At 35.4% G+C, this 23,316-nt stretch overlaps 1 protein-coding gene across 1 annotated transcript in view; it reads left to right on the top strand.

Annotated features, from left to right (window-relative positions):
* The window catches only part of LOC140136835 (uncharacterized), a 44,275-nt gene extending 21,402 nt beyond the window's left edge, over positions 1-22,873 (top strand). The window contains exons 4-8 of the mRNA XM_072158433.1: positions 12,979-13,116; positions 15,897-16,089; positions 19,241-19,329; positions 20,470-20,580; positions 21,143-22,873. Coding sequence (XP_072014534.1) covers positions 12,979-13,116; positions 15,897-16,089; positions 19,241-19,329; positions 20,470-20,580; positions 21,143-21,364 — 753 coding nt within the window. The 3' untranslated portion in view covers positions 21,365-22,873. The remainder of the gene's footprint in view (positions 1-12,978; positions 13,117-15,896; positions 16,090-19,240; positions 19,330-20,469; positions 20,581-21,142) is intronic.
* Positions 22,874-23,316: the final 443 nt, after the last annotated feature.

Below are 23,316 nucleotides of genomic sequence, written 5' to 3'. Positions count from 1 at the left end.
TGCACTGCAAGTACATCACAGAAATAAATCATGTGAACATATTTTAACCATGTGGCATTACAGCTTGTGTTCACCGCATTGCATTCTTGACATTAGTATTGATTTAGTTCTCAAATTGAATGATAATTCAATTTGCGACTAAATTTAACTCTTGGTGTAAAACCAGGTGCTTTGTTCCTACCCATACTTGTAAAAAAACGACTCTATCTACAAATGGCTATGTACAGTGCATGATTACAACTTGTTTTTAGTATATTGGTTTTGGTGATGTGGAAACACATATGCCGTTAGTATGAATGCAGCTGCTACATATACCCAGTACTAGCATCCTTCAGTTATATTTACACTGATTTGGTATTTTTCTGCTATCTTGCGGTGGGGGAGGGTCTCAATTTGTGGTTTGTAGGTGTGCAGACCCAGGGCACACTTTGAGTGTTGCGAGCATCCATAAAGCGTGGATAATTGTTGTTTCATTATTTCATTATATAATTGGAGCTACTTCTGTTCTTATTAATTGTTTTTGCAACATATATTCCAGTAGGGGGCAGCTACTCACATTCAAATTTCTGACACCTGGTACCTGTTTGTTAAAAATTATTTTAAAAGCAGTAATAACTACAGGTGTCAAGATAATCCACAAAATGGCTTCAATTTGTCCAATTTCTCAAGGGGTGACATCCACATGAGACACCCACCCTGACACACCTATCCTTCATCTATGTTTTGAAGAAAAAGAACATAAGGCATGGCACTACAAATATTACTGTATCCAAATGCTTGTTAAATTACCCGCGCATGCTCCAGGCGCTGGACCAATCACAATAGACTCAGCGAGATCCTGCCGATGTTTGCCGAATGACCAGCCCAACTTTTCATCTTCGTGTGTTCGGCACAGGGATGTTAGAAAGGTGTTTGAGGGTTGAATGATGCTTTGAATCCGACAACTTTCTACTCGCATTTATACAAAATGGTAATCTACACAAAGTTTTTAAACCTTGAAAATCGGTGAAGAAATAAGGAAAATAATGACATTTTTCAGCGCACATCTTTTTGATCATCGGAATTTTCAGGCTAGTTGACAATTCTAGAACATTTGGGGGTATAAATTTCATTGCAAAATTCACAATTTCGTGGATTTTTTCGATGAATACTTTGATTTTTTCCATCATCGGAAAACTGCACAGTATAACACTGTGCAAGTTTTAACGTGTTACATTTTCGAGTTTTGTGTTACATTTACGCTAAAGTTGGACCAAAATTGAGTAACATTTCGGATTTTCCCGTTTCTACGTGTATAGGGTGCTTGCACGGAAGATCATAAGGCCGAGTGAAAATAAAACATGTTTCTCGTCTCCTCCCGCTTCCTTTTTGAGGCCGCTTCTAATTTATTTTTATTTTTAAATTCAGTCAAAACTTTTGAAGAACGATGTCTTGGAAGTTGAGATGCTTTCTATAGCCTTGCTAATATGCAAGAAACACTTCTGGATGGTTCTGTGATCACTAGAGGGGTACCTACCAGAATAATAAAATAAAAAGGGCCTCAAGCCCTCTTCCTCCTTTTTTAAACCCAGACGAGAAACATGTTTTTATTTTTACTCGGCCTAAGTTGTACTACTGCCGCCGTGAATCAAATCATCCTCAGACACGCTCCAGAAGACATATGCAAATGCATGGAGTACAATACCAATCACCTGTTTAACTGGTATTGATCAAAGTAATTCTTTGTACTCCATGCATTAGCATATCTTATGGAGCGTGTCTGGAGGATGATTTGAATCACGGCGAGCAGTCTAGTGCAGCGTGAGTGAACACGGTCACTGAATTAGCATAAAGGTCACACAAAACATCTTCCGCGCAAGCGTGGTAACCTCACAGTGAAAAGTTTGACCTTACAAAGCTGTCGAGCATTTAGATACAGTGGTATAGTGCAGTGTTTACTCTCTCTGGAAATTGGGTGCGCCAAATGAAACATTTTCATCCCAAATTGGCCCAATTTTGGCCCAGTAATTCCCCAAATTCACTAATTGTAATACAGCATTACAAATTTTTGTGAGACAAAAATAATTTTCACTGGGCCAAAATTGAGACATACGGCCTCTGAGTAAACACTGGTTTAGGGTTGGGATAGGGCAGTCTTGTAATAAGACTAGTAGAGTTGCACCCTTGCAAATATCATTGTCATAAATTATGATTAATGACCTCAAATAAATCAAACATCAAATGAGAATAATCGAGCTTCTATTAATTAAAAAGGGCCAAAAACAGGTGGATCATAATTATACAAGATGACACCATTGCAAAATATTCAGCATTTTACAAATGAAATACATGTAGGCCTATATCTAAAATAACATAGCCGGGCCCGAAACACACACTAGCGCATAATATCATGATCATGCTTAATATAATACCACAGGCCTTCAAACACATGTGTTTGAAGGCCTATGATAATACTGAACAAATTGTTAAATCCCAATGTCGTGTGTTTTAATATAAGTAGTTCAAATTATAGAGCTATAAAGTCCAGTTGATATTCACCGTAGTACTAGTCTGACATCTAAATCGATCGTTTCCAACTGGTTCAGTGCTCTCTGTGTTCGAAACCACGATATTAAATGATCACAACATAAAGTCAAGTCAATTAAACCATGCGTGAATAAGTTACCTAAGTATTACGTATGGCGCAATCGATACCATTGATTACAGGGATTGATTTGCTGTACCAGTTAAATGCTACGTAGCTGGTCAATGTCCTGACGGTGTTTTTAAAATGTAAGATATTTTCCCGAATATTAAAACTAATATAATGAATGCAGCAATTAATATTGCCTATTGTTTTAATAGGCCTACACTCAAAGTGTATGACGGATAATGTACTAGTGCAAATGCATTCGTCAAGATAATTGCACTTGCCATGGAGTTATTGCATTTAGCTTTCGAGCCTATCGGCTCTCAAGCTAAATGCAATAACTCCACGGCGCTGCGATTATCTTGACGAATGCATACACTCAGTTCATTATCCTTATCATACACTTCTAGTGCCCGTTTCTATTCATCGTTATGTATTCTTCTCCCATGCATTATTTTCGCGAACTATCCTTCACAGCCCAAATTATATAAACCTGCACGCTAAACAATGCATTATCTAAAACCTGCACGCTAAACAATAGATTCTAGATAATACGTGCACGCTCAAATACTAGAAATACTACTTTCACATAACCATAAAGTAGAGTTAGGTGGCGCTTTAGACACAGAGATCACATAACTATATAATTGTCTGTTCGATATATATACCAACAAAAAAGTACGAATATACATTCTGTGGTGTTAAAATGGTATAGTTACAAGCGGTGTTCTATAATAGTGTACAATTACCGAATAAGGTGCAACTCGCTAGACTTGAGTCCAGTCCTCGTTTACGGAGTTTAGGATTAGGGTTTAGGGCAGTGTTTACTCTCTCTGGAAATTGGGTGCGCCAAATGAAACATTTTCATCCCAAATTGGCCCAATTTTGGCCCAGTAATTCCCCAAATTCACTAATTGTAATACAGCATTACAAATTTTTGTGAGACAAAAATAATTTTCACTGGGCCAAAATTGAGACATACGGCCTCTGAGTAAACACTGGTATAGTGTGTAAGTTCGTAGTGCATGGGTCTCCTAAAGTTGAAACAGTAAATTTCACTAATTTTTAAACCAAAATCCCATTTTTGGACACCTGTACACTTTTTATTTAAAACTGTTTTAAAAGTGATAGTGTAAAAATAGTCAACAAAATGCTTTAATTTCATCTTCATTTTTAAACATTTTCCATCCTTTTTTCTAACAAAAATTTTACACCTTAAAAACTTTTTATAGCATAAAAGAAGTCCACCAAATGGCTTCAATTTGGTCTTCATTTGAAAAAATTAATAAATACAAATAAAAATTGTGCTATGGGTGAATCCACAGTCAATTTAGTCTTTTTTTAAAACCAAAAATCCCATTTTGGGCCCTTTTTTGTTTTATTAAAATAAACAAAACAGAATGACTTTAATCAGCCTTCATTGTACACATTTTCCAACTTATTTCAAACTAAAATTGTTCACACTAATATTGTAAAAATGGTCCAGTAAATGGCTTCAATTGGGCCTTCATTTTGAAAAATATTTCCAAATTTATGATTGGGGCACATTTCCCTTCTGATACTTCCTGGGCTGTGATTTTTTATGTTGCATAGGTCGCTTCACACACATAATAGACACAGTTAGATTTATTGATTAAATGTATTTTTCAAGCCCCGCGGTCCTTGCTTTCTGGGCACGCCTATGGTTTTATAATACATAATGTGACTATATTTAGGTGTGTAGCAACAAGCATCATATTGCCAGAGTCACATGTGCAGAGCTCAAGCAATATTAATGCACTGAAAAAATGCTATCAGCAGTAGATAGCAGTTTATAGTTTGTTAGCTATACTGTTCCACATAACAAAATACCAACATAGGAATACATGTGATACATTGTTATGTGAAGTGGACTATAAATTATTATCTTGTAGTCAAGAGCATGTGTTCATTCAACCAGGCTCTCAATCTCAAGGTTCTCATATAATTTTCTGTATACAGGTAGATCAAAGCAAACAGTTAAATATCACAGGCCAACATTACACACACAGACCTGGTAATAAATTGTAATGTAGTTTGTTTTTTCAAATCAATGCATATTATTATTGTGTGGCAGTATGGGATCAATGAAGAATCCATAAAATCTCATATCTTATTATACGACTAGATATGAATGAAAAATCTTCATCTTGCAGGGAAAATAGGAAATAACAGAATTCATAATTTAAATTTAATATTCTACACAATTTTGGAGTTGAGTAGCATTTTTATGCCATAGACTTACACACTGAAGTATGTGAATGTACCAAGAGAAAAGTAATGAAAGCAAATTTTGGTACACATAAAAAAATACTTAATTCCAACACTGAATGAATATCGCTAGATAAAATATTGAGTACCATGTATTTAAAATAAAGAAGGTTATATACATTAATTTAGGATTGTTGATGCTGTAAATTTTCCCCAAATGTATGCAATTTTGTTCCAAAGAATTTTATTTTAAGCAAACTATCCTCCGTTATTTGTTAAATAATATATTGACCATGGAGGTAGAGAATTCTACCTCCATGTATTGACCATGCAAGAACTATTGTGTACATCACATAATTAATGGTAAATATAGACATGTATACAGGATGCCGATAGTCAGAGTAGGGAGAAGGTGAGACTGTGAGATGTCAAAAAAGTCCCTACAAGGATCAAATTTTATAAGGATTCAGATGAGAGACCCTATACGTATTAGAGAAAATGTCTCTTGGGGTTTTGAACATATATATTGCAGCTACTTATCACTACTAGCTAGAGTGGATTACACAGAGTTTGTAGGCAAGAGTAGCCAGCTAATCTAACTGCATTGGTATTATAAAATCTCCAGTGAATTTCATCTGCGAGTGTGACATGTCAAATGAATAATTTATTTAGACACAAATTTTATGCCTAATATTGATTGAAAATTAAGGTGTAAGCAGTGAATTTCAGGGGGGGGGTGAAATCAACAAATTTTGCGCAAAATTGCCGCAAAAAGTGGTAATTTTGGGTTTATTGGGGGAAACATGGGGATGGCCAAGAGTTCTGACTTCTGACTTTGGGATTTGCCCCATATCCCCCACGTGGCCCCCCTCCCCACGTGGCACCACCACGGTGTACAGCATCAATGTACATCTTGATCATCACATCCATAGATGACAAATTCCAGATGCTCTGCTGTGATACAAGGATGTTGGCATGTTTGAAGTGTCCTTGTTATTAAATGCACCTGTAAAATCAATGTTGATTTTTAAATTATACTCACTGTTACATTCTTGAATTTAGTCACCAAGGCTGTAGTTCAACATTAATCATTGGTGATTTTCTGCAAACTGAGTCCATCATTGATTTTGTCTGTGAGTATTCAACTAAATTTTGCAGTGGTTTGCATTTTGTATTGAATTTAAAATGAAAACTATGATCAAAATGTCTTAAGGCTAGTATACATAGGATGACAGGAACCATATTGTTTTCCAGTTTTAGCCATTTAGCTAAAACATTGCAGAGTCTACTTACTTCTTTACATCAAATGATCTTTTAGGAAATGAGTCCAGGAAGCCAATAACTGCAAGTTTATATTTCTCTTTTATATATCTGTAGCTCTTGCGGTTCTTGAAGAACAATTGATATTTTGTATATATATCAAAACAAGCGTTTGGGGCATTTTCCCCCTCCTGAGAAAAACCATACACATTTGTATGTGTGGCTGAAATGACACCTTATACCACACCTTCTAGAACCGCTACCATTCCTCTTGTGCGTCACCTTTATATGTCTCAATATTTGAGTGCAAAGACCGCTAGGCTGTTATATAATGTATAATTTGGATGTACACCTTTGACCTTTCATAATTTGTCAGTTTAGACTTGATAATCTTGATAAAAATAATTATACAATACAGCTTGATATCATAATGTGTTGCCTGGAGTCAATTCTTGGTTATGGATCTGTGTTGCTAATTTAACTGTAAAGGAGTGCATTGTCTGATTATGAAGAAATACATACCAGTAGTCATGATTATTAGCTACAAAAATATGTCCCAATTTTTCTATCTTACTCTGTACTGCATATTGGCTTATGGACCATATAAAAAAAGGAAATTATTTCCAGATTGCAAAGGTCCAACCAGCTGTTATGAATAATAATTAGGTTTACTTTTCTCTGGGATGCGTTGCAGTGCCTGGTCATGGATAATTTACAAATAACAATTCAACAACCCCCATTTTAAAGATTAACTATAATGCAGCGCTGCTTTTTCTCAGAGGCTTTTTCTATTAAATTGCCTGAATATAATGTGTAGAACATTGGTAAGCAGTTTATAGTAAGCACAGCGTATACAATTACCGCATACATACTCGTAAATTTGCCAAATGGGACTTCAAAATTGCAGCAAAAGGCTCACACTGGTAACTCTAAATGTCTTAAATTGGAAAAATCGTCTTACTTTTAATACCCTGGTTGAATGGGGAATTAGGTTTGGCTGACAATAGAAGACACTCAAAAGAAGGACCAAAACAAGCTCAAATTAAGACCAAAATAAGCTGAAAGTTGGATGAATGCACTTGAATGTTGGATCAGTCAATACAGTCACAATAGGAAGAAGTACTTTACTCAAGAGGGCACTCAAGTGAAGTGGATGGAGTAAATTTGGCTTGTATTGGTCTTACTTTGAGCTAGTTTTGGAGTGGTTCAGCTTATTTTGGTCTAACTTTTGAGTGTTTTGGTCCTACTTTTGAGTGTTTTTTATTGTCAGCCAATGCTAATTCCCCATTCAAACTGAAAGATTAAAAGAAGGACGATTTTTCCAATTTAAGACACTGTGTGTTAGCAGTGTCATTTTGATTTTAACAGTCAGCACCAGCTTTAAATTTCTGTGACAAGCATTGTTCAACGTTGTTTTAGGTTTTAGTTTTAAATTTTAGTCACACAAATTGTTTTTTCTTATTTATAAGCAAATTTTACTTTAATAAGTGCTGGTCTATATACACTTGGATCCACAACACGCTCATCTATCAGGTCACAATTCTTTAACCCCAATACATTTGTACATTCATTGAATGACCTTTGAAAATATGCGTACAAAAACTCATATTCTGCAACTAGAGGTCAAATTTTGCACTATGATTGTTTAATTGAGGTTATTAAACTATGCCATTGGGATGAGGCCATTGTGGTCCTATAGTGATACATTGTGTACGATAACTATTTTTTCACCTGTAGTAATTATTTTATTCCTATTGTCCTGCCTTGGATGCCTGAGGTTATGTCAGTCAGGTTTTCTTGTAGAATGTGTAGTGTAGATGCAGTGTAGTAGACACATAAATAGCACCATGTCTATGGTGGTTTAATTGATTCATTTACCAATCAAGACATGCATGTGCATTCTTATTTTGCTGTATTGGAGGCTGGGGGATATATAGTGTTGGTAAATAAAACCAGTATACTTTAAAATGTATGCAGTCACTGTATGGCCACACGTTTTGAACTCGCCACCCAAAAATGGTGGTTTTGTTACGCTTTTCCAAATCGACTCGTTCAAATTGTTATATCTCTGCTTAAACAAAAGGTATTGTAGTGTGTTTGGTGTCATTTTGTAGCTAAATGAGTGACCTAACAGACCTCCAAAGGAGAATTGTTTATCAGCTAAGATAGTGGAGTTATAATTTTTTAAGTTCAGAATGGCCGAGGTGGTTGTTGTGGCGGTGGCGGTTGTGGCGGTGGCGGTATGTACAAAGTCTATGAGAAATATAGATTTTGTGTATGCACGTTGAATCAACTGATCATATCTTTGCATCCATATGAGCTACAGGCATGGTTAAGAGCTCTTGTGAAAGGTTATAAAATTATGCTAATTGTTTTTAATCATTTTGAACTCTTTATGATTGGTTTAGTCTATAAAATACAAACTTTTACGTACAAAACTACCCGTTTTCATATATTAAACACTGTAGTAAGCAATGCGGATGTCTTCAAAATCTAAAAGTTGCTGTAAATATTTAATTACTTATCCTATCATAGTCAAAGTATACATTTTCTGAGAGGAAATTTGATGAGGAATCTAAATATGGACTTACTTTTTCTGTATGGGTTAGGGGTAAAATGTTTCAGTTCAAAATGTGTTGAATTATAAAAAAATTTGAACATATTTTGGGACACCCTGTATTCTGAGATTACCAAACAGCTGTGATTTTTTTTTCTTCCCCATTCAGTAGGATCCCCCTAACCTCTAACCAAATCAATGTTGTTTACTTTCAGTTTATAACTGCAAGTTAGTAATAAGCAATGCATTAAGTGACCCAATTTTTATTTGGAATTCTTTTATTCCACCCTGTATAACTTCAAGGTCACCCTGTACAATGAGTTGAAATGTGTATATTTGAATTGCTTATGCCTTCAGCTTTTCAAAAATGTATACTTTTGCTAGTTTAGGGTTGATAGTTGTGTAGATATTCTAATTTGAAACTTGATTGGTGTAAAAATTCATAATATTTGTGATGTAACGCTAAGGGTGGCGAGTTCAAAACACACAGCCGTATGTCAAATATTTTTTTCTGTAAGGTTAGGTTTCAAGTAACAAAAAAAACCAGTAATTTAATTTTTTCTTATTTTTTTATTTATTTATTAATCTAAATATCTAAACAAGTGTTTTGTCTATGGCACAGGCATGTGTAGGGTAGGGTGCGCTATGGGTAAGTGTCACCCTCAACATTCAATTATTAAGCATCCTTTTCCATTTTGGAGGCCCCTCGTCAAGCTCTTTTTCCATTCTGGAGATTCCTTTTCCTCCAAATACCCCAAAAATTAGCTTGAGCTGCAGCCTCGAGAGAAATTGTCACCCAAAAAAGGCAAATCAAATTCTGGAGACCCCATTAGATGGTCTAATATTTCTAAATTAAGCAAAATGAAAATCTATATTCATTCAAACAATTTTAAAACAAGATAAAAAGTTAATTTCTTTACAGCTCAGTTGCCAGACTTTTCCTGTCTAATCTTGACTTGAAGTTGGTCCATATTTTCTATCGCCCTAAGTTAGTTACATACTTAGAAAATAAAGTCAACTGGTTAATACCTTTTGTTTGAGGACACTTTTGTAACCGATTTTCACACCAGTGTAACTGTTTGTATACCATTAGGTATAGTTTTATGTGCTGACCCATTCCTTACCAAACTAGACTTGAGGCAAAATTACTTTCCCTGATATGATATGATTGATACAATAAATATGCTCAAGTTCAAGTTCAACTTATGCTAACGCAAAGGCCTTTCTGTTCTTCAAAGGCCCTTTAAATGCTATCTTCAGTAGATAGCAAAAAAAAAAAAAAAACCAAATGTTGACTGCTCAGTGCCAGAAGTGGATAATTGTAATAGCTGCCGTGTGTAGATGTGTATAATATACTGTGTGTAAATTGCCAAATGTACACAGGGCAGCTATGTGTGGTGCTTCAACTGTTCTGTTGTGTCTTTACAGCTACAGCCAGGTTTATTATTATGTATTGATAATTCATGATTTCATTAGGAACCAATTATATCATGACCCTGTTTATGTCTTTTTACAAATTTCTAGACATATTCAATTTTTTAATAGGTCTCACTCCAACTAGTTTTTTACAATTTACGCATACTAAAGGTAAAAGAAAATAATATAGGTGACTTGATTTGCTGTTGTGCATGACATTTTAGTTGTGACTGACATTTAGTATACACATACACATTCACACAGTGTTTTTGCAAAATAATGAAAATAATATACTGGTTTTAACTGCGGCTATGTTTGCTCGCAAAACCATGAAAATTAATCTACCATGAATATTTTATTTTTAACAGTTAACATTTCACCAAGCCATACACTTTTTGCATTGCTAATATATCTTCTTCATTCATTCATCCTCATGCATTCCCGCAATCACTATGTACCAGTTAATACGGATAGATCCAAAGTAAATTAATAAATAAGAAGCGACAAGATGATATGGTTTACCATCATCTCTGCCACGGTCATAAATTGCAGCATAGATGCAATTGGAATGTTAAATTCGGTACTCCAATATGCAGGTTGGGTGAAAAAATATATAAAAATCATGGAACAGTGATGTAGAGTGAGTGAGAGAGACCAGCCGGTTGGCAATTGCGAAATTATCCGCCCTTGGGTATGCTCTGCCTCTGAATCTCAATACAGGCATCATTCAATTTCAAATTAATTGCACTACATTGCATACAATATTGCACACAGACATATCTTGGCTTGTTTTTTTTTCTGACAGTAAGTGTGAAATTCTTGCTGGTATATTAGCTTGGAAGCTTACACATTTTAATAGGTTTTATTCAGATGGTTCAAGTTCAATATGTGATAGTCGTATAGATGAGTGCCTTTTATTCATGTTGTCTTAGGATTTGGTTACATGTTTGAATTATGTATGCCGCTGCACACATTTGCTAAATGGTTATACAGCAGGGATACATGTATGACAACCTTTTTAGAAATCCAAATTGTGTTCTCTATGTATAATGGAACCTAGCAATTTGTAATAGTTATCATAATGCATCATTAAAGATAGAGCTCATGAAATTGAATTGAAATCTATCCGCAGTCTGTGCGCACCCTGGAGTCGACTAATCAAGCTATTTATATAATGGCTTTGTGAAGAAATTTCTCTGTGCAGAGTAAATGGATATATTGAAATTGTCTTTTTTCATTTAATTAAAGCAATGAAAGAGTTAGGCTACTTCCTGACATGATATTGACAACAGGTGAATCCTGTGCCAGGTGACTTTCATGAATATAAATTAATTTCGCATGAATTTTTCAGCTTGTTTTGAACACAAAATGGGAATATGTTATGTTGAATTTTGATATGTGCCTTTTGGTTTTGTTTGAAAATTGCATTTTAATGTCATACCAAGCTGCAAGCTTGTTGCAAATTTAATGGTCTGCTATAAAATTTAAGACTTAGGGATTCAAAAATATTGAATAATTTTTTTTTAGAAATATCAGCTGAATAGAGAATAAAGTAAATGTACTATGGGCATATGCAAATGTAGTCCATCTCAAGAATAAAATCTGATATGCTGTCACTTTGTAGCTCAATGGGTTTAATTGTAAGTGTTTAGGTTTAGCCAGTGCTTCTTAAATACATTGCTCATATGTACGAAGTGTGTGAGGGAGCCAATATTGCTGTAGGAGTCTTGTGGTTCTTGAGTTAAGGCCAATAATATATCAAATGTTGGGCGTTTCGATCCTCTCCCGAGCAAAATTTTAAAAAATCAAGCTGTGGGATATAATTTTATAAATTATAGAAACCATTGTCTCAGCATTTTTATAGTGCTAATACCAAACTAGGCCATGCTCCACTCTGACCCATCTGAACAAGTTTAATTTGTTTTTATTATATTAATTGAATATTGATGCAGGCTTCAAAATAAGGTGGACCTGATGTCCAATGGTCAATGATGTACATTGTAAAGCTTCAGGAAATTTTGCTTTGATCTTCCCTGTACAAAGTATAGGGAAATACATATTTTCAGGAAATGTTAAAGCAGTTTCAGGAGATTATGTCAGTGCTTGTTTTCATCCCTGAATGGTCCACAAATTTTTTGACCAAATGGCCTGCACATTTTATCTCAACTTGTTTATGCAAAATAGTGTTGTTAAATTGTACCCTTTGGCAGATTGACTTCTGGGCCCTCATAAATTTGTTTGGGCCTTCAAAAAGTTAAAGCTGAGGGCCCAAATGACCCTCAGAAATGTTGGCTTATTTCAAGGCATGTTGGTATGCATTAAACCATGTGCCTAAAGCCTCCAGCATACTTTCCTTCCGCTTGCCGCTGCGGCAAGCGGCAGGGCGTTTCAACCAATGACAAGCCTTGATTGTGTCCGTTTGTCTGCAATACGCGTGCACCAGTATGAAACCAGCATAACTTTCACATTAATTTTGCTCAGAGTTCAACCGAAGAAAAGGAAACAACAAAAACTTAACACAAACAAATAAACAAACCATAAGTGGCATCCACAGACTACTACTCGACTGTTTATCAACAGCCAAAGTCCCCGTGCATTGTATGCTGTGAATTCTTGCATATTCATGAGGGCAGATTGGTCCATCATGCCATGTGTAACAATTACGCCAGTGTTGTGTGTTGCATTTAAGCGAAAGACCGTAAAAATATGCAGTACGTGCGTAGCAGTTTCGCTTGTCGCATTTCATGGAACAATCGGCCCTCATTATCGAGTGATGCTGAGAATTTGACTGTTCGGAAACTGTCAACCATGATGGCATCCTTTTTACCATTGTCATAATTATTATGTGTTTGATCTGTTAGTGTTTCATCTTTTTTTCTGTTAACAGTTTCCCAATACCTTTGCCCTGAACCTTGCAATTCCGGAGGAGAAAGTAATCAAGCAGATTACAGCACATGGGCCAAAGCATGCAGACAAAATGAAGGAGGCTGGCCAGAGTGATGAGGCTGACACATCAAGAACGCAGGCAAGTCAATAATAAAACACTTAAATGAACACTTAAGGGAGATGCAGTCATTAAATTGCAACATTCAAAACATGAGACCAACCGCATGTAATGTCAATATTTTGATACAATATAGATGTTGTGACTAAAATAACATGACCCTGCTACTGAATTGCAGAAAACCGCCCCCCTATCATGGTTGCCCCCTCCCTATCCCTGCAACATAGAATATTTGAAGAATATAATGAAAAAAATTGTTTCCAGAAAGCATCCTCAAAATAATTTAGTTGTTGTGAATACACTTAATAGTATACTTATGCTGTAATATCAAGGTCAGTGTCAATGGGTTATTCCATTTAAAATACACACTACCCCTGTGGAAGATTTAGCTCAAATCTTCCACAGAGGGAGTATGAGTTTCAAATAGTAGACAATTGGGTAACTTCCACCTGAAATACTCACTCCTCATGGATGGAAGATATAAGTGAAGCCATAATACAGGGGGAGTATGGGTTTTAAAATGATTAACCCTGGCCCAATTACATTTGAAAAACATACTCCCCCTGTGGAAGATATTTCCAAAATCTTTCACAACTGGAATAGCCCAATGTAGGTTCTTTAATTTGTTAATATAAATTTAAAAAAAAAATAATGATGCAGTATAGCAGGCATGAAAATTCTCAGCATTTATGCTGATTTCAGCATTTTTTGTTATTGTTTCTGTGCCTGTTTCTGAATCAAATTAACAGAAAATCATGGTAAAAAAACATGTTTTTTTTCCAAAAGACCAGTTTTTCATGCCTGAGTATAGGCATTAGGCACACCCCAAAAGGAAAATGTTATATTATCATTGTCTTTGAAGATACTTTCTGCATGACACAGTATAAGACAGACATACATGTAGTTGAATGCTGGAGCCCAATACTGGGTAGTTGGGTTTGCATGCAATGGGCTATTGCATTTAAAATCAATCTATGGATGATTTTGGAAATATCTACCATAGACGGAGAATGAATTTCAAACAGAATGAACACATTACGCAGCTCCATTTGAAACTCACTCTCCCTCTGCGGAAGATTCAGGTTGAATCTTTCTCAGAGGGTGTATGAAATTCAAATGGAGCTGCCTAATGTGCTAATTCCATTTGAAATTCATACTCCCCTGTGGAAGATATTTCCAAAATCTTCAACAGGAGGAGTGTGGATTTTAAAAGGAATAGCCTCATTTACTTTGAACAGTAACCAGATGATTTCATCTTCTACAATGTATACCTGTGTGGATATGCTCGCTTTGAGTATTAAGATCAATGAAGTAAAACACCATCGGGATAAGAGCCAGTGCATTAATGTATTTTGACAATTTTATATCAATCCCATTATCAAGGTACACTGCATTCAGAGCTATTCAGAACGCAAGCATGTGGAGATACAAGTGGAGTGAATCTCTGTGTATATTGCAAGCATTGAATATGTCTATGATGCATTCTAATGCAGTACTGCAATAACAAATGTGTCAAATTTATCAACTGATCATATTATTTTTCATATTATTATAATTCGGTATCATACTTTTTCTAATGTAAATATGGCATTATGGATATATATCCACACTCTATGAAATGTGCCATGTAATATAGATATTGTAAGGTATCTAGATTTAAATAGTGCCCACTGAATAGCTGGGGTAATAAAACAGTAAATTACTGGCAAAAAAGGGTGTGTGAATGGGGAAAATCAATCATAGGGTGTATGCAGTAAGCGTAGCCAGTGGGGGGGGGGGGAGTTCACTGGACAAATAATTCAAGAGAAAAGTGCCCCTCCGACAAAAAATGGAAGAGAAAATTGGAAGGTAAAGGAAAAGAAAAGGGGCAAGGAACCTATTCTCCACCAGAATTCATCACAGTCAATGACCAAAATAGTGTAAAATATGAAAAACAATTCCGCACTACAGTACATACATTATCCCAATTAGGCCCTTTCACCCATTTTTACATGCTAAGTGTGCACATTTTTTTGAAGCTCTAAAGACAACTAACCAACAATTAGTGAGCCGAGCCTGAATGACGGAACTACAATTAATGTACAGTTTGTACAATATATAACCTCTTTCTCAAAGTAGTAAAGCAATTAAAAATCAATTACATATGCTACTGTAGCCTGCGGGGTAACAAATCAACATACCGCATTCAGAAGATTTGTTAACACATTTACTAGAATACAATGTCCTGCCTGCTTTAATTGAACACTTAGTCTGGCATAGTGTTACACCTGTAGGAGCTAGTGATAGTCAAGAATTTTAATAAACCTACAACCGAATGCTCATAAGAATAATTGGATTGTTTGATGACTGTCTTTTCTGTCTAGATAGGCTTTTCATGCATGGTGATGTGGTCAATACAGACATCTAATATGATTCCTGTATGGCTTATGCTGCCACAAAGAAGCAGACAGGCATTTGCAAACACCACTATTATACACTCATGACTTCATAATTTATTTATTATTTGTAATGGATTTGCAAACTCGGTTTTGCGGTACTCTTTCAGAATATGAAAATCAGTCATCAAACATCTCAAATTATCACTTCATTGTGCCTCTGATGAAATCATTATTGCTGGACAATGCTATTTTAGTTTAAGATGTGATAGATTTTTACAAAAAAAATTGTGCATAATAATGAAAACAAAAGAATTGTACACCATTATATGGAGTATTGTCAATGTTCGATTAATTTACACTGTATTAGCAGAAAACTAAACTAATTATTGTCTTTCATTTGTTTTTTAATACTATGAATAACAGAGGAGAAATGCCTTGTACCAAACCAGTGTAAAAGAATTTCTGAATTTCTTCAACGAACAAGGTAGACTGGTTACAGTGGATGTTTCCTGTGGAGTATCTGACCTAATTTGGCACAGGGTGTCTGACTTTTTAGGCAGCGAGCTGTCCTTCTTGCCCAAGAAAACCATCAATACAGTAATCTTGTTTGGATTTGGTGAGTGTCTTTTGCTGTGAATTAAGTTGTACAGCTGCATAAAGCAGAAAAGTGCATGTGTACCTTTCTTGGAATTTTAATTTTACATATATATATATGTTACCTACACTAGGCATGTTCATCGCCACTTTTTTCAATATCGTATATTGCCAGCAAAATTTAATCGATAATCGATAATGGCGATAATGAAGGAAGCTTTTATTTGACCAAGTTTCTGTTTTGAAAAAACATGAAAATATTGTTAAATATTGTTAGTCTGTATCTGGTGGCACTATTGCTGGTATTGTCAGTGCCTGCTTTTCGGTTTTCAATTGAAGAAACATTTTTACCATCAAAATATCGTGGCCTGTCAAACTATTATTGTGATCGACTGATCGCGATAATGAAAATTTATCGTGATAGATGATAATAACATTATCGTGGACATGCGTAGTTACCACAGATATTGGAGGAAATACATTTTATTCAAAAAAAGCAGAGGTATGAAAGTATGAAAGTAAATTATATATTTTGTGAAATCACATCTGAAAATGCAGGTGTGGTTTAAATGCATTCATTTGAAGTAAATGATGCAGGGAATTTTATAGGTTTGCACAGATGCATATTTATATATACACATGTAAATGTTAATCAACACCAAGTAGGCATCCCGGTACTTAATAAAAAAAAAAACCAATAAATTATAATACACAGTTTTGTTTTAGTGCAAGCTGGAAACTTATAAATAATAATCATTGTTATATTTTTTCAATTTGAGATAATGTATTTTATAAAGGTATCAAATTAATGACATGTGAATTGAGTATTTTTATGATATTTTAGTAATTCCTCAATTGACCTTCACTTATGCCTGTCAGATTCATTTAAATCATTTAATTTTAATAAAAATTACTAATGAATCTATTTGGCAGTTATTTATTAAAAGCTGTGATGTGTCTACTTGGGCTATTCCAGATGAAATCCACACTACCCCTGTGGAAGATTTTGGAAATATGTTCCATGGGGGAGTATGTTTTTCAAATGTAATTGGTCAGAGTTTACTCCTACACCCCCTGTATGGCTTTACCTTTATCTTCCACAACTGGAGTGAGAATTTCAAATGGACGCTACCCAATTGTCTATTCTATTTGAAACTCATACTCCCTCTGTGTAAGACTTAAAATCTTCCTCAGGGGTAGCGTGGATTTTAAATGGAATAGCCGATTGGTTTCATTGTTTTCATCTGTGCATGAAATCAATGTATTTATATATCTAGGTCAATTACATCACAATGTATGTTAATGGATGGTAAGTACTCTTATTGCGCTATTTACAATGAAAAAGTCATATTATGAATATGATTTCCCTACTTTCATGAACACTATATTAAAAAGCTAATTGGCAGAGTGTCATAAGTAATGGGTGTTTGTGTTTTGCACAATTTTATGGATAAACTTCAGTTTATTTTAAAGTAAACCTCTTCCTATGCAGGGACTGCCTTTTGAGGGGAGTGAGGGGTTGTTCTCCTACTGCTCTCCTTAAATCTGATATAAGAGAGTGTTTTTAGCTCTCCTTAGTGAACCATTCTGTCCTTACATTCTATTGTAAATATTCCAAACAGCTCTCCTTGATGGCCCCAGAACTCGGAGCTATTTATTTAATGCTCTCCTGAAAATTTCAAATGGTAGTCCCTGATGATGTTACATTCAGAGCATAGAAAGGGCAGAAACAGGCAATCTTGAGAAGTGCCAGAAAATAAATTGTGATGACTTGTTAACTGCAATCAATTGTCACTAAAATTGTTGCATTTGTCACTTCGTTTAGAGCATCCAAAGGCTGTTTTTGTAGCCAGAAAAGGTTAAACCGCCCCTAGAAGTAGTAAACAGTTCCACCTCACAGAAAATGTCTGACATTTGCTCAAATTGGCTTGTTAGTTCCAAGAAAAAACATAATTATTTTGATGACCTGGTTACATTGTAATTGGTGGCTCACTTAACAAATAAATAGGTTATTCTATTTTATGGTATACATGAATATGTAAGGCAGAGGCCTGTAGTGGGCTATTCCAGTTGAAATCCATACACCCCAAAGACATGACCTTAATCTCCCACACAGACTGGGTAACCCCATTTGAAATTCACACTCCTTGTGTGGGAAATTGAGGTCCTGTCTTCCATAGGGGATGTATTTATTTTAACTAGAACAGCCCATTAACACTTAGATATTTTTTTAACTTTTATTTATAAATGTTAAATTGTCACCATCCTCTCCCCCATGACCCCTATTTTGTCACTTATAAATATAGTTATGTTCATTATTGTGTGTAATGGGTTTTTCTGGGCGGGGGGTATTCCTTTGTGGAATTATCTCCAAAAAGAAAAAATTAGTGAAAACGTGACACATTTGTACCAAAGAGCCCCATAATTTTGGTACTGCTTTGCAGAGGGAAAAGTTCATTTTGGCATTTGCAAGGGCAGCCATGCGATTTTGCAATCACATGCTAAAGAATACATCCAAAGTTACACATTTTGAGGGGCACCAATTAAGGCATTAGTGCCTCCGGTTATTTTTTTTTCCTGGCTTTGCCTGGATTCACCCAAAGACTTGTTATCTTCAACACACTGTCAAAAAATGCCCTCCCTCAGTTTGGACATGTTGAAGGTTCTGATTTACTTCCCTATCCATTCTAAAGTGACTTCCCTCGGGGAGGGGTGTACCGGTACTCAAGTTTGGTTTTGGTAGGGTTGTGCTGCTGAGAATTTGAAAATATACAAATTTTTCAAGAAATGTGGACCTTTTGATATACCAATTAGTCAAAATTTTCAGCCAAATTCAACCCAAATTTGTCTCAGTTTTTACAAATTTTGCCCCAAATGTTGGTGAAATTTCAAAAATTATGGCTAGACTAGATTGAGGCAAAATAAGCATATTTTCTGGGGGAAAAAAGGACCCATAAAATAATGATCCATATACCAAAATTGATCTAGAAAAAGGGGTCATTGATATACCATGATGGTGAAAATGCTACCCATGCTTGCGGCACGTCCCCACTCCCCATATATGGTCATTTGTACCGAGTACCCCCATGCTTCCCTCCTCCCATGATTTTGAATTGACTTTCCATCTTCTCAAGCAGTTTAAAAACCACTTTACCTGTCTTATGTTTATTCAGATCATGATGAATTTAGTGACCTTGACATGGAACGCTACGCTACCGAAAAAGTCAACTTGAAGAATCTAGTGACCGATAATGCATCATGTGTAAGTGCAGCTTTGAATTTGTTTATTCATCAAAAGTAAAATCCATCAAAAACTTATGTATATTATATGTGACTCCTCGCCACAACTGAGCCCGGATGTCGCCAGTGCCACCATTGAGATATGCTCCATCGAACTTAATAATAAACAATAGGAAAGAAAGGATTTATTGACTGTTTTATTGATTTTTCACAACTTAAATGTCAAGTACTATAGACATGATATACATCATTTTAAAGCTAATTTCAAGCAGAATATTTTGGTTGAATATCTCAAAAATGATGATTGGCGACATCCGGGCTCAGTTGTGGCGAGGAGTCACATATATGGCCTAATACTGTGAAGCTGTTTAATTTCGCTAGAATTTCGCTTATTGCCAGGGACAAGCGATTTGCGCGGAACTTTCTTTCCGCGCAATTTAGGGATACATGATTTGCACTGAAAAACAAAGTTCCGCGCAATTTGCTATTTTTTTCCGCGCAAATCGCCTGTCCCTGCTTATTGCCAATACCACCATTGGGTATTTAATTCCGCTAATCCAGCAATTCACATATACAATTTAATGTAAAACTTTCAAATTTGCGAGTACTGCTTTTAGCGAAATTAAATCCCTAGCAAAATTAAGCGGTTTTACAGTACCCTTGCCTATTATGTTCAGGGCTCAAATTTGCAGCTTTATATGACATTTTAGGCACTTTTATATGAACTGAAAATGGGCATTTCTGCCTAGAATTCTTGCCTAGAATTTTTAAGAGTAAATGATACTCATGATAATCCCGGGCTTAGATTTTGTGTTAAAACCAAGAACAATGACGTTAGTTGAATTTCAAAAGTGTTAAATAGAGACAAGTGTCCAAATGAAGTGTGATTAATCATGCTAACTAATTCAAGTGATTATCTAAAAGGTACTGGTCCATAGCAACAAGAGGTCTAGGGCTCAAGTCCTGACCAAGGATGATAATTTTTCTTTTCTTGGCCACCTCAAGTGAAGAAATTAATCTCAATCATATCATTTAACCTTCCGTAATCAATCTTTCTAATCTGTGGATGGACCATACAGGAGAAAAGAAGATGAAAAACAAACAAACAAATAAACACACATACATGCCATTGACACCATTGCTACTATTCACTTCATTTTAGGAGGAGATGCTGACAGCTCTACGTAAACATATAGACAGCTCAGCTCCTACATCAGAATCCTTTGCTGTGGATGCAACAGACATCGACTTCACCAAGTTTAATCTGGACAAGGTAAATTCTCCAGAAGAATGCAACACTGGCGTAAGTGCATTTGCATAACTTAACTGCATGGAGCAATAAAGTAGTGTAGGAGTCAATCAATGCATGATGATTGGCGCAATGTAAAAGGTTTGGTGGCAGATAGGCGATGTCTGCTTGTTTTCTGTTGACAAGGGGTATTATTCAGTGAACAGCTCTTTTCAGAGCCATCAATAGGAAAGAGGCGGATAGAGACCTGATACTGTCTCAATTTAACCAGCTTATCTTCTTTTTATGGAATCAACAATCATATTGCATCATCGGGTTCATTCTCCAGTTAATAAAAAATTTCAAAAGATCAACAGGCTCATATTTAAAGAAAAAGAATCAAGTGGCATCAAAGAAAATGTATAATGTGCTCAAAAATGTCATTCTTCTGAGGGTTATTCTCTTGAATATTATTACAAAAAAGTTTCAAACAGACAACAAATAATGTATTTGTCTTTATTCCATATTCAATCAATGATTTCATATTACTATTGCATTATTTTTACTAGTTATTAAATTTGTCACCTATTACGTTTTTATTTAACAGACAAAGATGACTAGGTTTGAAGAGGAAGGGGAAACATTTCTGGATCGGTACATATTTGTCACCAAAGAAAAGGACAAGAAACGAGGGCGCAAGAGCAGTCTATACAGTAAAGTGTTCAAAGTTATCGCAACAACAGAGAACGAGGTGTGCCTGTTTCCACCCACAACAGATCTGAAGGTGTGTCATCACATAGCGCTACATTTAGCACAGCATCCGGAGTAGCGAGGGGGTGTTGTATTACATTACATGTTATGCTGTCACTAGGATCCACAACATGCTCATCTATCAAGGCACAGTTCTTTAACCCCAATACATTTGCACATTCATTGAATGACCTTTGAAAATTTGGGTACAAAAACCCATACTCTGAAACTTAGGTCAAATTTTGTGCTGTGATTGTTTAATTGAGGTTATAGAACTATGCCATTGGGATGAGGCCATTGTAGTCCATAGTGTGTAGGTTTGTGTCAATTCATTGAACATCAAAAGGCAATACCTTGTTATTATCTTCAATTGTGTTTCCAATTCATTTGCTTTATTTTCAAAAGTGATGAAATGGAGTGACCTAAAATAAATGCATGTCTGGAAAACTCCTCCCTTGGAAGTTCATAGGAACTTTTCTTCACCAGGTAAGGGACGTTCATTCATAACCTCATGAATAAATGCAATGTGTTTAATCCAATCAAACATAATGGATTAAAGTCCTCATTACAATGAGCATATGTTGACATTGGCTAAATACGCTATAATTTCAATCAAAAGGGTACTGTTATTGGGCTATTCCACTTAAAATCCACATTACCCCTGTGGAAGATTTTGGAAATATCTTCTACAGGAGGAATATGAGTTTCAAATGGAATTAGCACATTAACCAACTCTATTTGAAACTCACCTTCCCTCTATGGAAGATTCAGGTTGAATCTTTCTCAGAGGGTGTATGAAATTCACATGGATCTGCCTAATGTGATAATTCTATTTGAAATTCATACTCCCTCTGTGGAAGACATTACCAAAATCTTCCACAGGGGTAGTGTGCATTTTAAATGGAATAGCCCAATGTTGATGATCTGCAAACAGAATACAGATGATCTATTGCAATGAAATTAATGGTTCAAAATTCTTCTAAACAATTCCAAAATTAGATGTTACATACCTTGATCAATCACAAGTTCATAGTAACACTTGGCACTTTCTCAAATTGAACGACCAAGTCCTGTACCTCATTACAGTGGCTGCCTCCTGGCAGAGCTGTCCTTGATGGCGCTGTGTAATTTAGGACTTGGTCATAAATATGTGGAAGAAAGAAGTAGAGGGGCCATAACTCTCAACAGAGACGAGGGGAACTATAGTATGAAATTGTCCTTGATCAAGGTATGTAAGTTACATCAAATTATGGATTTGTTTATAAGCATTTTGAACTCTTTGGAATACAGATGTAGTTGGTTTGCAATGGTCATTGTCCCTTGCCTGGCAGTGTCCACATGCATCATGTTTCGTTGTAGACCAGTGCTTTATAAACATGTCCCAAAACAGATAAACATATAAGCATTAGGCTAGTGAACAGTGAAGCATGTCAATTAACTAGTCTCTTATGACCTGTGTTTATTAATACTGTGGTTACCTCATATTCAGTATATCTAATGGCAGAATTGGAGAACTATTGAATTGCAATGTAAAATTACACTATGAAATTGCAAATTCAGTCTGTGATATAACTTAATTCAGTTTTATGAATCAAAATACACTGTGGAAGCAGTTTGCATCTGTGAGCAAGATGTGGGGCTTACTTTGTAGTTTCAATACTCATTTTTTTTCGAATACACAAAGAGTATTCGAATACACAGAGCATTCGAATACACAGAGTATTCGAATACACAAAGAGTATTCGAATACATAAAGAGCATTCGAATACACAAAGAGCATTCGAATACACAAAGAGTATTTGAATACACAAAGAGTATTTGAATACACAGAGTATTCAAATACACAGAGTATTCGAATACACAAGAGTATTCGAATATACACAAGAGTATTCGAATACAAAAAGAGTATTCGAATATACAAAGAGTATTCGAATACACAAAGAGAATAATAAGATATTACCTTTTGTATATGTTAGTGTAGACTTCCTTTGATGTAATATTCAGAAGAATGACGTTTGATTGATTGATTGA

Source organism: Amphiura filiformis, chromosome 17 (genome assembly GCF_039555335.1).
Source record: "Amphiura filiformis chromosome 17, Afil_fr2py, whole genome shotgun sequence".
NCBI classification, from domain to species: domain Eukaryota; kingdom Metazoa; phylum Echinodermata; class Ophiuroidea; order Amphilepidida; family Amphiuridae; genus Amphiura; species Amphiura filiformis.
Note: the sequence above shows the minus strand (reverse complement) of the source record. Positions and strands in the feature narration are given on the sequence as shown.